Genomic DNA, 16,756 nt, shown 5'->3' with positions numbered 1-16,756 from the left:
AGTTTGATGAGTGTTTGTTAAAGTGGTTTGTAATAGAAAACTCTTCCTGCTTTAAAGAAAAATTCTGAACTTCCTTTCTGCTCCCAAAGGATCTGTGTAATTTTTATAATCCACCTTTGGACATTTAGTCAATAAGGAAGTGAACAACAGCATAATGATCTGATGGGGGTGGGAATTTTCATCAAGGCTGATTAGCAAACATTAGTGTCAACAGCTATAAGTATGCCAAGGTCTTTGAAAAGAGCAGGATAGGATAATAAAACCACTTAGAGCTTTTATTAAAATAAAGCAGTGTATAAGTGTTGTGAAATAAAATAAAATAGTGTAGCTGTTATCCTTTCTGATGGACAGGTAACTTAAAAAAAACAACAGGTTCCAATTTATTTTCTCAGTCTTATAAAATCTTAAAATTTGGTTGCAGCTGAAGAAATTCAAAACTGCATATATAAACACAAGTGCTTGCACATGTAAACTTAGTGCTTGCTTTATTGTAGAAGGAGTTTTATGTAATATGTTATTCTTCCTTATCAGTTAACTGCAATGCTTATGTTAACAGGTGGTGCCCCAAGGCAAATAAAGTATGTCTAGTCCTTGTAGAAATTGATAGGATTTTAATATACCGGTACTTAGCAGCACATGTCCTGTCTCCTTCAGAAGTGCCTGACTGAAATGTGTCATCAAATTGTGACACATCCTCCTTTGGATGGAGGATACAGATGTGTGTTATAGTCTAGATTTTGTGTCACTGGAATTTGGCCTTCTGTACAGAGGCCCCACCTGCACTATATATTTAAAGCAGTATTGTACCACTTTAAATAGTCATGGCTTCTCCCAAATAATCCTAAAAACTAGTTTGTTGAGGGTGATGAAAGTTGTCAGGAGCTACAATTCCCAGAACGGTTTAACAGTCTAACCCTCTGCCAAGGGAATTCTGGGAATTGTAGCTCTGGGTGGGGAATAGGAGTCTCCTAACAACTCTCAGCAGCCTTAACAAATTGCAGTTCCCAGGATTATTTGGGGGAACCTATGACTGTTTAAAGTGCAGTGATACTGCTTTAAATGTATAATGCAGATGAGGCCTAATGTAAGAGTATAGGGACGTGGGTGGCGCTGTGGTCTAAACCACTGAGTCTCTTGGGTTTGCTGATTGGAAGGTCGGCGGTTCGAATCCCCACAAGGGGGTGAGCTCCCGTTGCTCTGTCCCAGCTCCTGCCAACCTAGCAGTTCGAAAGCACGCCAGTGCAAGTAGATAAATAGGTACCGCTGCGGCAGGAAGGTAAACGTTTCCGTGTGCTCTGGCACTCGTCACGGTCATCTGTACGCCAGTAGTGGTTTAGTCATGCTGGCTACATGACCCGGAAAACTGTCTGTGGACAAACGTCAGCTCCCTCGGCCTGAAAGCGAGATGAGCACCGCAACCCCATAGTCGCCTTTGACTGGACTTAACCGTCCAGGCGTCCTTTACCTTTTACCTTAATGTAAGAGTCACATCTGTTGCTCCACTTACTTTTCCATCTTCCTTCATCTATATTTTGTCTCTGACCACACCCACCACTTCCGTGTGACCCCAAGAAAGATGTTCATGAGGGAATGTGGCTCTCAGGCTGAAGAAAAACTTCCCTGTACCTGGGGTACAGGATTGCAATTTGCAACTTTAACTTTGTCTGCTGCATTCATCTTGGACCTCCAGCCTTGGGAGATGGGAAATTCAGGCATCTGCCTAAGCCCACCCCCAGCAGGATCCCCACAACCATAATCTTCTCACTGTTTAAAGCAGATTTAAAGAACATGACTTCCCCCAAAGAATCCTGGCAACTGTAGTTTTCTAAGGGTGCTGGGTATTGTGTCTCTATGAGGGGTGAACTCCAGTTCCCATAATTCCTTTTTGGGTGGAAGCCATATGCTTTAAAAGTGCTTTAAATGTACAGTGGGGATATGAGCTGGCTGCTATTCATGGTAGCTAGCTCAAGTGGATGGGCTTGTAGATTGGGATAAAGACTGCTCCGAAGGTTGTGGGGAGCCCTTGGAAAGCCTGGCTCCCACCACATGTCTGCTCTAATCAGCATGAGCATCATGCTCTCAGGAATCAAGGTGCACAGAACAGGATCTGAACTCAGGTGAGCTCTCCTTACCTTATGGGCAGTTTCCACACCTGGCTGCCAACCTACCCACTTAGAAACTTCGGAAGATGTCTTATGGTGCCCAGTGGAAGGGCTGGCTCTGTACTTCTATGAGGATTAACTTTCAGCCTCAGTTTTCCTTCCATCTAGAAGCCTACCTTAACTGTATTTTTATGGGGAAGAACATGATAAAGGCTGTGAACCATATTATTTCACAACTGTCCTTCTGAAAACAGCACCCCTTGGCTCTGCACTACTTGCCAAATTCAGGATACTTCTTTAGCGTTAGTGGAACATTTTTATTTGCCCCATAGTAGCAGAAACCTAGAAGGTAGTCTGTGGAGAAAAAGCCTATTTCTCTGTAAATCAAGGTGTGGTTACTAATATCTCTATCTCTCGCTGTGTATATGATATATCTTTAAAGCACATTTCCCACCTCTAGGAATTCTGGGCAATGTAGTTTGTTAAGTGTTGCTGGGAATTGTAACTCTATGAGGGGTAGACTACAGCAACCAGAATTTTTGGAGGGGGGGAAATGTGCTTCGAATATATGCAGCCTGCCTGTTTGCTGAGGGCCAAATCAATTTCTGGGAGGGGGGTGGGCACGTGGTGGTGGGGGTGCAGTTGTGTGGAAGAAGGCAGTCAAAAGTGGGTGGGCAATGGATGTAAACTTAGGCTATTTTTTGCACACCTTGGTGTGACTGGGGAAGATGTGTAGCGTGGAGAGAGTCCAAACGACCAAAGAGAGAAGGCAGCCTGTGGTTCAGCCTTCCTGATCTATCTTAATGGGAAATAGTTTTCTAAAAAGATATCATGGTTGCAGAGATTGCTAATGCAATTGCTGTGTTCTTTAAAAGCAAACAAAGATTCCATATATTTTAATTTCCTCTCCTTCCTGCTCCAAATGAACTTGGTCGGTGAAGTTCTTGAAAGTGATACATCTCATTAAATTATAACCTGGAACTGGTAGCAAACACAGTACAGTATTCAGTTCGATGTAACCTGAGAAGCAAAAGAGCCTCACTCTTTGTTGATTCTGATGGCTCAGGCTATTACTTTGAGGTTGCAGTTTCTCACTGCTCAAGTTGGTTGAGAACATCCTGAAAGCAATAAAGTGAATGAGCTAAAATAAATAAATACCCAGAGCCAGTGAAGCTACAAGTCTATAGCAGGGACAAGGAAGAATGACCTTAAATTTTTGAGTCCAGAGAAATATACCTTGCCCCTTCTGTGCCCCCCCCCCCCCATTTCTTTTCTGGTGCAGCCATTGCCCTTATTTCCCTCACAGAGCTTCCCAGAGAACTCTGGGAATTGTCACTGTAGGGTGACAATGGGGTCTCTCCCAACAATTCTCATCACCTTTAGCAAACTGTAGCTCCTAGGATTTTTTTTGGGGGGGGGGAGCGGTGGCTCTTTAAGGTGGTGTGCTACTTCTTCAAATGTATGGGGCAGGCAGGATATATAGGAGGGGAGGGAACATTGCAAAGGGACTCCTTGATCCTGGAGCTTGTCCTGTTTGTTTTGACCTTGGTGATTAAATCACTTAATAATAGCATGATGTGCTAAGGTGGCATACCGACTGAGGGCAAAATGACACACTTTATTTAACTATATGATTGAATTTGACATGTTTGTGTGTGTGTGTACGTTTGAAAGAAAAAGAAAGTAGCTGCTACATACATATGACCAGCTACTTTCTTTTTTTTTCAAACGTACACACACACACACACACACACACACACACACACACAGACATGTCAAATTCAATGAATGACTAGACTAGAATGAAGATACGGTTTTATTTGTAGATGTGTGCTCCCCCCTTTTTTCTTTTTTTCTCTTTTTTCCTGTTTGTGTTTTGTTTTTCTTTCTTGTTTGTATAGTTTTATTTTGGATTCAATGTTTGTAATTTTTGTTGTAATGTTGCATTGAAAATAAAATTTATATTAATTTTTTTTAAAAAAAAAAAGTAGCTGGAGAGAGCAGAATCAAGGCTGTGTGTGTGTGTGAGAGAGAGAAAAACTATTCCTTTCTGTATTACACAAATTAGTTTTGTAGAAGCATAAACACTTTCCTTCAGGATTCTGGGAAGAAAAAGAGTTTTGCTGATGGTGTTGGTATCGTGTTGGTATCGAAGTCCGAGTAAAACAATGTATTAACTTATTTGCCATGTTTTATATTGCCACCTGGAACCTTTGCTGACAGCAAGTTCCTGATGACCCGATAGAGAGGGTAGGCTGCTTATGTTCAAGTAAAATGGCTGACCTTTGTCTTGAGGACCATGAAAGCATTTCTACCTTTCCTGGTCTCGCTGAACAAATGCCAAAGGTATGCTAACTCTTTTAGCACCCAGTATTTCCTTGTGGTTTCTAAGTGACGTAGTGGATATTTGAAGATGGGATTTGTGTTTGGTTTTTTGGCAAGCTTAAACATGTCATCTCATAGGAATAACATAAAAAGGCCAGAACAGGTTAATCCTAACCTGAAGACAAAAGCACAGTTTAGAAGAAAAAATTTTGGCTTTCCTATTGAGGCCCAGTGCTGTAGACAGACACGTATCAACGGAATTTGTTCCCAGACTGAAATATACGTTTTTAAGTATTGTAAGGAAAAAAAATGGGGGTGGGGGGGGGTCAACAATAAAAATACAAAACAATCCACAATTCAACCAGTTCATAAACCAAAGTATTAGCATAAAAATAAAGACCGTAATCCTTAACCCAAAGTTTAAAACTGAGATTTCAGGCTCTGTTATCAGCACTTAACCACAGTTAATGTTAGTGCTGATGTAATTTGATCTTTAGTTAAGCTGGGTGAGACATACTCTCCAATGTTTCTCCAGTGAAAATAGGGGTGTCCCATTCCACAGTAGTGATAATATTAATAATTTTATTCTTTGTGCCCCAGCCATTCTGGGCGGCTTCCGACATACATAAAAACGTAAGAAACCATTAAACATTTGTTTTTAAAACTTCCCTATACAGGGCTGTCTTCAGATGTCTTCTAAAGGTTGTCTAGTTACTTATCTCCTTGGCTTGTGGGTTACATAACTCCATACCCTTCAACATTTCTCTGATGAAAATAGGGACATATAAGGAAAAGCAGGATTAAATCAGAAACTGAGATGGCTTCTGTAAATATGAGACTGTCCCTGGAATATAGGGACACTTGGAGGGTCTGGATTCTCATGAGAAAGTATGCAATCCCTTCACCTGTTCCCAATCTCATAACCATGGTTCATTGATGTAGTATATCCACACCGGAATGTAGTATTCAGCATATAACATACTGTTGTGGTTTCCCGCCACCATCATCCCAAAATTCTACAGCTCAAGGACACCCAATGAGTTGAATTCGGGTAGATTTGGGGTGGATGAATGGAGCTATCTTTCACACAGTCTTTAGTGGGTTATATCCAACACAGAGTATAGCCACTGAAATTCATGGACCGCAGTAAGTAATGTCCATGAATTATAGCACATTGAGTCAGGCTAACACTGGGTATAACCCTATGCATTTGTGACATTCATTGTTAGAAGAAGACATGCTGGCTTCTGAGTTTGATGGCTTTAAAAGGAAAGGAAAGAAACTCAGAGGACAAGGGTATCAGTGGCTACTAGTTGTGATCGCTCTGTGTAACTCTTATGTTAGGGATAGGGGACCTGGAGCCCACTAGCAAAGTAAAACATGCCCAGTTCAACTCCTCATAGGACTTCTGAGAAGGTATGTGATTTTTAACTGAGAAAACTCTGTATGGAGGGGGGGGGGAAGAGATTGAGAGAGAGTTAAAGTTAAAGAGTTAAACAAGAGGGTGTGAGTGTGAAAGATTGGCTGGAACGTATTTTAATTTAATTTCTTTTAAAATAGATTCGGGATGAAACTTCGCCCAATAAAAAACTGAAAACAGTCCACCAAGTTGATTTCTAAACATCTTTCATACAAAGGCAAAGATTTGGATGCATCATGTCTTTCCACTACAATAATGAAGCCTTTGAAAACCCAGACTATCACCACTCTGAAACGCTAGAGATTGACAGAACGTAAGTCTGAAATATAGCATATAAAAGACTAAGCTGTTGCTATTGTTGAATTAACAAAGCAAATAATGATGCATGTTCCTAGAATAAACCTAGCTACTCATTCTGTGCATTGATATCTAGATTATTTATTACAAGTAAAAGTATTTTTGTTCAGGGTGCCAGCAAAACACACCCTTCTCCAGTAAACCATTTCATTTCCTCAGACTTCTGTTTTCGTTTCCTGATTGGCAGCATTCTGTTACTGAATGTTTAGTCCTCATGGGTACCAAAGTTACTTTTGTAACACAGGCAGAATCCAAAGAGAAAAGAAATCCAGATAATAATACCTCACTGAGAAAAATGAACGAAAACAGTATATAATTTGAGGAGAGAGGACCAGAGAGCTTTTCTTTTGTAGTTCCAGCCTTCTACATAGCAGGGAAACCTTGAACCAAACATACAGAGGAAAACTCCTTCACAACTACACAGCCAATTGGAGCATGTATTGCCACTGCATTTCAGACTTATTAGGATATGCATTTCTGGTCTCTGAGAGGAGACCTCTACTAATTGCACAGAAAACACAATATCACTAGTGTCACAGACACCAACATTTTACGTATGCAACACACATTCAAAATTAGATTCACATTTTCATTAAAAGAGCTAAGGAACTTTTGGCCCTCCAGATGTTATTGGACTCGAATCCCATCAGCCATCACCATGACCTTGCTAGCTGGGGGCCAAAGGTTCCCCAAGCCTTTTTCAGGTCATGCTCAAAGATGGCTACTCTTAGGTGGTTATATGGAGGGAAAAGGCTATCAGTGGGAACTAGTCATGTGGGCTGTACGCTACCTCTAAGATCAGAGAGGGCATGCCTCGCACTATCACTTGCTGGAGATTGTGAGGAGGAGAATTTGAGTCCTGCTAGTTGACGTTCCAGGGACGCAGGTGGCGCTGTGGGTTAAACCACAGAGCCTAGGACTTGCCGATCAGAAGGTCGGCGGTTCGAATCCCTGCAACGGGGTGAGCTCCCGTTGCTTGGTCCCTGCTCCTGCCAACCTAGCAGTTCGAAAGCACGTCAAAGTGCAAGTAGATAAATAGGTACCGCTCCGGCGGGAAGGTAAACGGCATTTCCGGGCGCTGCTCTGGTTCGCCAGAAGTGGCTTAGTCATGCTGGCCACATGACCCGGAAGCTGTACGCCGGCTCCCTCGGCCAATAAAGCGAGATGAGTGCCGCAACCCCAGAGTCGGTCACGACTGGACCTAATGGTCAGGGGTCCCTTTACCTTACCTAGTTGACGTTCCAGAGGTATCTGAATAGCCATTGTGAGATACAGGAAGTTGAACTAGATAGTCCTGGGGCCACCAGTGTGGCGCCCATGGGCAAATGGCACCCTTGAGAACTGCCTCTAATCATGAAGCCTTTGAATCATTGTCCCTACAAACGCACACTCCCTTTCATCATGAGATATTGGTTAGCTTTTCAGACCTGTAGTCGGATCCATCAGGGCTCTTCTGACATTTTTAGGCCTTTCTAAGCAATGCCTATATTTCACATCCTTTCTGGTAGCTGCTTACTTCCCTCCTCTCTTTATTTCTCACACAGAAGACCCTCTCAGAGAAGCACTTCTTTTCCTTTTAATCCTTACGGCGCCTCTCCCTACGAATCCGATGTTGATTACGACAACGCGGAAGAACGAGGACGGAGCTCGTTTGTGCTGATGCCTATGGGCTCGATGCAGACTCCATCCGATGATGATGAATACAGACGCACAGATTTTGTGCCCGAGATGTCCAGTGCAAATCCATATGGAAACTCTCATAGTATGTCATTGCATTTTATGTTTGCAAGTTGTAATGGACTAACGCAGAACATTTTGAGGTTACTATAATGGAACAATGCAAGTGGGAACTGCAAGAAAAGGATTCCACATGAAGTGTTGGTGTTTTAAGAGCCCAGCCGCTCCTTTCCATTATACATCTTTCCTAGTTCTCCATCCCTCCAAAAACAGTTTGTCAGCCTTTTGTAGGCATTCAGTGCATACTGAACTGTTTTGGATTTATTTGTGCAAAATCCTTGAAGCCTGTTGAAATTTCACATCCGTGTGTGGCTGGTGCAATTTTGGGCTAAATGACAACAGCCCTCTAAAACTTGCGTGTCCGAAATGCAGGGAATACTGTAATATATCTAATACTTTGATTGTATAAGTATCTGCACAGCTGCCTGCGGGACTAGGGATGCCTGGCTGTGAGTTACGATTTTGGCTTCAGCAGAATTCTAGGCTCCCCCCCCCCCCACCAAAAAAAGGACACATGATGGAAAAACTGGGGTAAAATCTCTGAATATATGCAATTTTATTTTTTGTGAAATTGGAAAAGGTGGGCTTGTGTGTGCATGCACAAACAGCTTGTGAATTTGGTTGTGCCCTGGCTGTCACTTGGGTTTGGGCTGTACTGTGTCAGAGTGGAGGCGGGGCATATAGGTGATTGAATGCTCTTCCATGTAAAAATGTACAACATCCCTAGACACAGAGAAAACTAATGCTACAGGGTCCTAGCTTTCCCCCTGGATATGTGTGTGTGTGTGTGTGTGGACTACAAGAAGAGATGCAACCTGCTTCTGCGCTTTTCTTTTTTCTTCATTAGTTAATCCTTCATTTGAGTATGAACCAGAATTAATACAGAGGTCGCCTGCTGCTAATAATCTTCTGAATGATCCTTATGCACATAGACTGGGTGATATGCCTGATGGAGGTAAGGTTTGTGGGATATAATGGCATTGTTGAAACTTTTAAGTTTTGATATCAAAAATTATTCAGAGTAGGTTTCACAGCTGATTTTAATTTTAAATACTGTGTAAGAAAATTTACTGAATAGGCAAATATCATTTGATTATGAAAAGATTTTTGAAGTATATTCTAAAGGATATAGAGATCATGTATCCTGGTGTTTGTTTGTTTCCTTCACCCTTAGGTTCTAGGGTAGGTTACAGAATTAAAACACATTATTAAAAACAATTTAAAACAGCTTACAATCATAAAAACATATACTTCAGTTGTCAAAAGCCAGGGGGAAAACATGCACCTTCAGCATTCTCCAGAAGCTATATACTGGTAATGACGGTGCCAGACACACTTCTAGTTCTACAACTTGGGGGCCACCACAGGGAATGCCCTGTCCTGTCACCCTCCTCGAGGGCAGAGGAACTAACTGCATGAGGGTCCCCTGTGCCGATCTCAGTACCCAAGAGGATCTGTGGGGAAGGAGGTGGTCTTTCAGATATATGGGACCTGAGTCATTCTCCACAGTGTGATTTTTCTTCCTCAGAGTGAGTTGTCCTACCTCAGCATAAAACAAGAAATGCTATTGTGAGTGATGTCTTTAAACTCTCTGGCTTGGGCTGTTTGGGCTCGGTGGCGGTTTTTGAGTCGTGATTTTTGAAATATGGCAGCCCTATGTTAGGGATGGGGATGAAATTCTTTCCAAGCTAAGATCTGCCATTTCCCTTCAAAGTAGTAATGTCTTTCATTCATGAGAGACAAAGATCAAGCTATTTTGTTCTTCATAACAGAACAAAAGATCCTCTTTTCTTATTGAAACCTCCTATTTCTGTGTGGTGAAACTGATTCCCCAAAGAACCAACTGAATAATAAACAAGTAAATATTGAGAATCCAGGCAGCACATTGGACACAAAGCCTTCTGGCCCAATTACTGTAAGTGGTTGCAGGAGAAATTTGTTTGGGGCAAAAATACTTCAGCCACCACAAATTTATTAAGTTCAAACATGGAGACTGTTGAAGACCTGGAAAAGGTTTACCTAAAAACAGATGCTTCAGACGTTCCACCTCCACTTAGGCCAGGAATAATATTTAAAATCATTTGCCAAAGGAAGATTGCAGTGAATAAATGCCATGTTGTTCCCAGACCATTAGAGACCAATTAATTGCATCTTCTGGCTCTGAAGTGGAAGGTATAAGTACCCATGGTATTCAGATTCTGCTGCTCTCAAATTTTGAAGTGTATGCACATAACTGAATATAGCAGGTAAACACAATCCCGTGGCTTAATTGATGGGGGTGCATTGGCTGCCCATATGCTGGCAGGTTCAAATTTCCTAACAGCAGAACTGTTTGGTTCAACAAAGCTTGCTTAAGGAAATCCCAGTGGCTTTTGGCATTTAATGACACTGGTCTTCATACTCCAGGACTGGTATGGGAGATACCTTCAAGGCTGTGGTTTGGGGTACTCTTATCAGTAACACAGTACACTGAAACAAGAGAGTAAAGTCTTTTGCTTACCATTAGTTGAAGACATTTAGGAACAGGATAACATAAAATTGCATCTAGTAAATGTGCTTACTGACAGTTACCTGGGAAAATAAAACAGCTTTACTCACTAAATATCCCCAAAATTGTGACCATTCAATATCTTAAACAATCCTATTATGAACTTGGTAATGAAAACTCAAGGGTTTTAGCTAACCAGTTACGGAAAAGGAAAAGAATCAGTTTAATTTTTTTAAAGTGGGAAACTGTGAAATAACATATAAGAAAATTTCTTAACAGCTTATATAAGTGATCTTATATAACCTAGTTAGGCTCTCATACACCTTACCTCTCCCCACAGTAGACTTCTAGCATATTACACTGGGAAGGTAAGCTGTATGAAAACAAATCTATTTAGATGAGTGCTTCATTTATTAAGTTTTGTAAAGTTCACTAAAAAGGTGCTTTGGTTAATTCCTCAGTTCACTTAATCCAGAGACGTCACAGGCAAGAAGTTGATATGGTCTTCATGACACCGTCTAGTCTATTTCGATCAGACCCAGGATATGAAGAGACCAAGAAAAAGGATGGTAAATAAATTCTTCCGACTTCTCTCTCATTCCTCCCAGGTTTCCTATGGAAAGAATTTTTAGAGTCCCAGTGTTGTTGGTCAATGTGTTATTAAATCATTACAGTACAATTGCATCTTGCACCCAATTTACTTGTGTGATTTCAACCTTATGTGGTTCAAAGCCAGCTGCTTGAAATCCTGAAAATTAATTGCATGCAAGGTGGAGAGCTTAAAAGCTCCTTTTTTGTGCTGGGTTTTCCCAGTGCGGAAAGAGATTTTAAGCTCTTGGACTTGCTTACCTTGCTCTTGCGAGATCTCGCGGGAACTCAAATGGTCCCATGAGATCTCATGAGAGCATCCCAGAGCCCAGTAAGCAAGGTGGAGAGCTTATAAGCTCTCCATCTTGCTTGGAAGTTGAGGATGGTTGTTTGAGGGCAGTTCCAACGGGGTGGTTCATGTATAGGCATTTTTGCATATACACACCATCACCAGAACATGACCCCATGCAAGACGCAATCGTACTGTGCCACAATAAGTGTTCCTTTCCTTTTGTTACAGCAATAATTTTCTTGGGGGGAGGGGAAGGGATTTTCTAAAGAATTATTCTACTGTGGAACTATAAGGAGGAGTCCAAGGCAAGGGACAACGTGGCAACCCCTTGTTATTCCATGCAGAGAAGCCTCAAAGTTGAACCTTACTTCAACATTGGCTGACGGGACAGCATCTTCCACTACTCCTGAATGCAGCAAGACTATTTGGAGGGTACACCCAGTTCTTTCTGCACAGCGCCTTGCTGCTGCTCCCCTGCGCCTGTCACCCAAGGCAGCCGCATCACTCTGGCCACACCTGCCCTGTACATGTAAAGCCCTATGATACCACGATTCTTTGGTTCCCCCGAAGAATCATGGGAACCAAAGTTGGTTAAGGGAGCTGGGAGTTGCTGGGAGAGCCCTGCACAGAGCTACAATTTCCAGAGTGGTGCCTGCCCTGTGGAACGTCCTCCCATCAGATGTCAAGGAAATAAACAACTCTCTGACTTTTCGAAGACATCTGAAGGCAGCCCTGTTTAGGGAAGTTTTTAATGTTTGATGTTTTATTGTGTTTAATATTCTCTTGGGAGCCTCCCAGAGTGGCTGGGGAAACCCAGCCAGATGGGCGGGGTATAAATAAATTATTATTATTATTATTATTATTATTATTATTATTATTATTAACAATCCTTATTCCCAGGGAATTCTGGGAATTGCAGCTCTGTGAGCAGAATAAGAGTCTCTAGCAAATCTCAGCACCCTTAATGAATTGTATTTCCCAGGATTCTTTGGGGAAGCCAAAGAATCCTGTTTAATGTGGTATCCTAGTGCTTTAAATGTATAGTGCAGATGCTCTTGTCTATTGGTAGGGCCTGCTCTGTCTGAAGGGCTTTTAAGCAAGTTTCTAAAATATCTTATCCCAGTCTGTATCTGTATTTGTTCTGATTGTTTTTCACATGTAACATTGTTTTTAATTGTTTGTATACGTTTAATTGCTTGCATATATAGAAATATTAGCTGTTTTCATTGTGAAATAACTTGGAAATATATTATGGGAAGTGATTTATAAGTGGAGTCAAATCCTTTTTTTTTTTTTTTTTTTTTTGCAGAAGAAAAGTTAATTGGTGATCTTGCGGACATGTCTACCAGTGAAAGGATTAAAGCAATCCAGAAGATTCCAAAGCCTATGAAAGAAAAAAGAGAGATCAGGTAAGGCCAAATCACTGGTGGTTGCAGGTTCTTTGGAAAAGGTTTGACTGGAAAGGGGGCCAAAAATTTAAGAATATGTTCTCTTAATTATAAGTTCACATACTTTTTTGTGTGTGACTAGCTAACCAAAACCTTCTGATGTCTTTTTTTTAACTGCCAATGGAAATGAAAAGTGCCATTATACACCTAATAAGACTTCAATGTCTGCTAGTGTAACATTTAAAAAGGTAAAGGGACGCCTGACCGTTAGGTCCAGTCGTGGATGACTCTGGGGTTGCGGCGCTCATCTCACTTTACTGGCCGAGGGAGCCGGCGTACAGCTTCTGGGTCATGTGGCCAGCATGACTAAGCCGCTTCTGGCGAACCAGAGCAGTGCATGGAAACGCTGTTTACCTTCCCACTGGAGCGGTACCTGTTTATCTACTTGCACTTTGTGCTTTCGAACTGCTAGGTTGGCAGGAGCAGGGGCCGAGCAACGGGACCTCACCCCATTGCGGGGATTCGAACCGCCAACCTTCTGATCAGCAAGCCCTAGGCTCTGTGGTTTAACCCACAGCACCACCCATGTCCCATTTAGGTCTACCCAAAAGAGTGAGAGTGAGATGGGAGAGGGATTAGGATTTGTTGCTAGTTCCCAAACTTCTAGTAATTAAGTGAATACCTTGAACATGCAAAAAGCTATTAGAGATATGCATTAGCCTTGCTTAGAGCAAGCCAAAACTTTGGAAATAACCCTCCCCCATATAATTTTTGCCACCTGCAACTCCACAGGGATAGCGTTCTTATGGAGAAAACCAGGAAGTCCCACAGGCAGATTAACTGTTGCTCACAGTGCTTCTACAACACAGCTTTGGTAAGTGTTGCATGCTGTCATTGAGAGAGAAGTGTTCCGTGGGAATGTTTAAAGAATGTTGATGTGATATGGTGAGGGTGTCCTTTCAGAGTGGTGGGGTTTTCTTTTGGGCACTGCCAAATCCGATAAATAGAAGTGGACCATTAGCTACTGCAAAATTAGCATGCAGGTGGTGTGTTGATGCCCTCTATTTACATACAACTATCTTCCCCACCCCAAAAAATATCTGGTCAGGAAAGCTTTGCCAGGTTTGGGTTGAGGTTGTGTGCCTGATTACTTGGGTGTAAGCCCTTGCTGATACAGTGAGACTTACTCTTGAGTCAATAGGCATAGGATCCTACTGTTTCTTGGTTTATATAACTGACCATCTGCAATAAGCCCTGGAGTCCGGCCCTATCATTGAACAAACTTAGAGGTGGGTGAATCTGCCCATTTCACTTTCTCATTTCTCCAATCTTCATCTCAGCTCTCCACATTTTCACAGTTGCTTGCAGCTTAAAAAAACAACAACGCTTCATGAAAGTCTGTCAGGTTTTTAGTGCAAATCTCTCCTAAAATTCCCATTTTTGCTCCCATACAAAAATACAGCCATTTTGACTAAATGCACATTTTTTGTAAACACTTCTCCCCAATATAGTGCACTGCTGTTTTCTGTAATATATGCATTTTTGTGAGTGCTTTCCTGAATACATGTTCTTTTGAAAAACATTATTTGGTTGGAGAACTGCACTGCAAAATTTGAGAAATCTGAATTTCAAAGGATAACTATGGTTTGCTTGTGTATTGGGTGTAGCAGCTTTTTATTAAAATTCAAAAAGAATCAGAATTTTCCCCCTCATCCATAGATTGAGGGAAGCAATAACCTCAGGCAGCTAAACAGGTCATGAAAGGGCAGCAGACTTGTTAGGCACATGATGATGATAATGATTGAAGCACCGTATTGCTCTTGTACCGCCAGGGAGGGAGAGATAAAAAGGGGTTTGTGTGATCATCTGCCTCAGGGGCCAAATAATCTAACCTGCCCTGGGTACTATGCACCTTGACTTGGGAGAAGGAGTGCCTTTTACTGCCTGGCCCTACTTAACTTTGCTATCAGTGAAAGATATAGTGTTTGTTGCCTTCACTGCTCTTTGTGTTACCAGTAGTACCTCTAGCAATAAAGCAATAAAGGGCAAGTGGGAGCTCTAATGCTGCAGCAATAAATGCTCCTATGAAGTGTTCCGTCCCCTCCTTCTCACCCCCCAACTGTTTACCAGCAGTCTGTACCTGTGCTGGGATTTTTCTTTAAGTGAGGGTTCCCCTCCCCCAGGGTTGTTTCCTCCTAAAGCCCCCCCTCCCCAACCCACAATTTCTGCAAATCTTCACATTTCCCCCCAATCTCGTCAATTCCCCACTCTTGCACGTGTGGAATTGGTTCAGCTACGTAAGGAGGGTTGAGTTTGCCCTTAGTATTTATGATAAAAATACTACTTGTCGCAATACATTTTATCACATATGAACTGAAGTTGGGCTTAATGCAGATGGCATTGACCCGTCAGTCTCAAAAGGTTGGTGACCCCTGCTTTAAAGCAGCAAACAAACAAAAACAGAATCGGCCCAGAAGTTACCCAAAGGCTTGATGCTTTGTTTTCTCTCTCTCTCTCCCCCTTCCTCTTCCTAGTCCTTTCGACAGTTTAAAAACGGCTTGTCAGACTGCTTTCAGCTCCTCAAACTTTGGCAGAAGATTCTAAAAGACATTGGCGGAAAGTTTGGGACCAGCGTCGGTTCCTATTTCGTGTTCCTGACATGGCTTCTGATGTTCAACGTTTTTTCATTCCTTGTGAACTTCAGTTTTATTGCGATCCCTCAGCTCATAGCAGCGAGAGCAAATAACCTATCATTCCTGGGGCTGGAGTTTTTCACTGGAGCCGTAAGTGCATTTTTAAAACAGTAATAGGTTTCATATGGGCTTGTTCCCCCCCCCCCCCCCCAATAATTAAGCCTTGTGCTACAGAGGACTTCTAAAATATAGCTTGCCTAAAGTAGAGCTGGACTACATTTTTGTGTAATGGGAGTGGTGTTGGTACCACATACAGTGGTACCTTGTTTTGCATATGTCTTGGTTTGCATACGTTTTGGATTACAAACACATTAAACCCGGAAGTGCGTGTCCCAGTCTGCAACCTTTTTTTGGATTACAGCCCTTGTTTTTTGTTTTTGTTTTGATTATGAACAAAAAAATTTTGGAGGCCCCATTGGCAAAAGTGTGCCTTGTGTTACAACCTATTTTGTTTACAAATGGACCTCCAGAACGGATTATAGTTGTAAACCAAGGTACCACTGTACTAGGGGCGGAGACAGAGACCATGTCTAAAATTGACTGGACCACAACTCCTCCCCACAATTTATGCATTCATTCAACCAACCAACCAATCTCATTTGGTCTCCTTCTCACACGCACTTGGAATGGGGAAGGAGGAGGAATCTGTCCTCAGATTCCAAAGTAGACTCTCCTGATCCCTTTTGATTGGATTTTGACCTGGATTGGATCAATGGTCTACTTCAGTGTTTGCAGTCTGGCTTATTCCATTATAAGTTGGTGCAAGGAGGACTACACACTGCATCTGTGTGTCCCCCCCCCTCCATTTCTCCCTTTAAACCTTCTGAAATTCTGTATGCAGCCATCCACAGCCTGAGCAGCTAGCAGTTGGGTTTTCTTGTCAGCAGATGCTTTGCAGTGCAGTTACAGCCGTGCTGTGTTCTAGACCTCTGGCAGAACTCCAAAGCATTTCTGCTGAAATAATTTTATTATTTATACCCTGCTCATCTGGTGGGGTCTTATTTCCTTCCATCCTTTGTCTCATTATCTTGCTCTTCATAATCTGGGCTCTTGTGATGTAGTGAACAACCCTTTTGCAAAAGTGTGCATGCATTGCTTTATCACTCCAGGGGTGAGGTCTTTGTTGGACTCCAACTCCCATCATCCCTGACCATTGGTTATGCTGGCTGGAGCTGATGAGAGTTGGAATCCCAACATCTGGGGGGCCACAGGCACCCCATTCCTCTTTATCCTCTCAGTGACATGTCAATGATGTAACCAATAGCGTGTGTCATAGTTTCTCAGGTTACAAAACAGAACAACCCCCGCACTGTATGGCGTTTTCACGTTCATAACTGAAACCTTTCGTTAACCTGCTTGAGCCACA

General features: G+C 42.2%; 1 protein-coding gene and 1 long non-coding RNA gene across 3 annotated transcripts in view; one reads left to right on the top strand and one right to left on the bottom strand.

Annotated features, from left to right (window-relative positions):
* TMC5 (transmembrane channel like 5) overlaps positions 1-16,756 on the top strand; it is a 36,304-nt gene that overhangs the window by 1,780 nt on the left and 17,768 nt on the right. For both annotated transcript variants that reach the window (XM_080981017.1, XM_080981016.1), the window contains exons 2-8: positions 5,988-6,160; positions 7,749-7,966; positions 8,789-8,896; positions 10,891-10,998; positions 12,619-12,718; positions 13,490-13,571; positions 15,232-15,480. In XM_080981017.1, the coding sequence (XP_080837143.1) occupies positions 6,084-6,160; positions 7,749-7,966; positions 8,789-8,896; positions 10,891-10,998; positions 12,619-12,718; positions 13,490-13,571; positions 15,232-15,480 (942 nt within the window). In that variant the 5' untranslated portion in view covers positions 5,988-6,083. The remainder of the gene's footprint in view (positions 1-5,987; positions 6,161-7,748; positions 7,967-8,788; positions 8,897-10,890; positions 10,999-12,618; positions 12,719-13,489; positions 13,572-15,231; positions 15,481-16,756) is intronic.
* Positions 1-16,756, bottom strand: part of LOC308463135 — an 83,035-nt gene that overhangs the window by 65,340 nt on the left and 939 nt on the right. The window lies entirely within an intron of this gene.

The sequence above is a fragment of the Podarcis pityusensis genome, assembly GCF_964106645.2.
Source record: "Podarcis pityusensis genome assembly, chromosome: 14".
NCBI lineage: Eukaryota > Metazoa > Chordata > Lepidosauria > Squamata > Lacertidae > Podarcis > Podarcis pityusensis.
The sequence above is the reverse complement of the archived record's forward strand: the minus strand, read 5'-3'. Positions and strand labels throughout refer to the sequence as shown.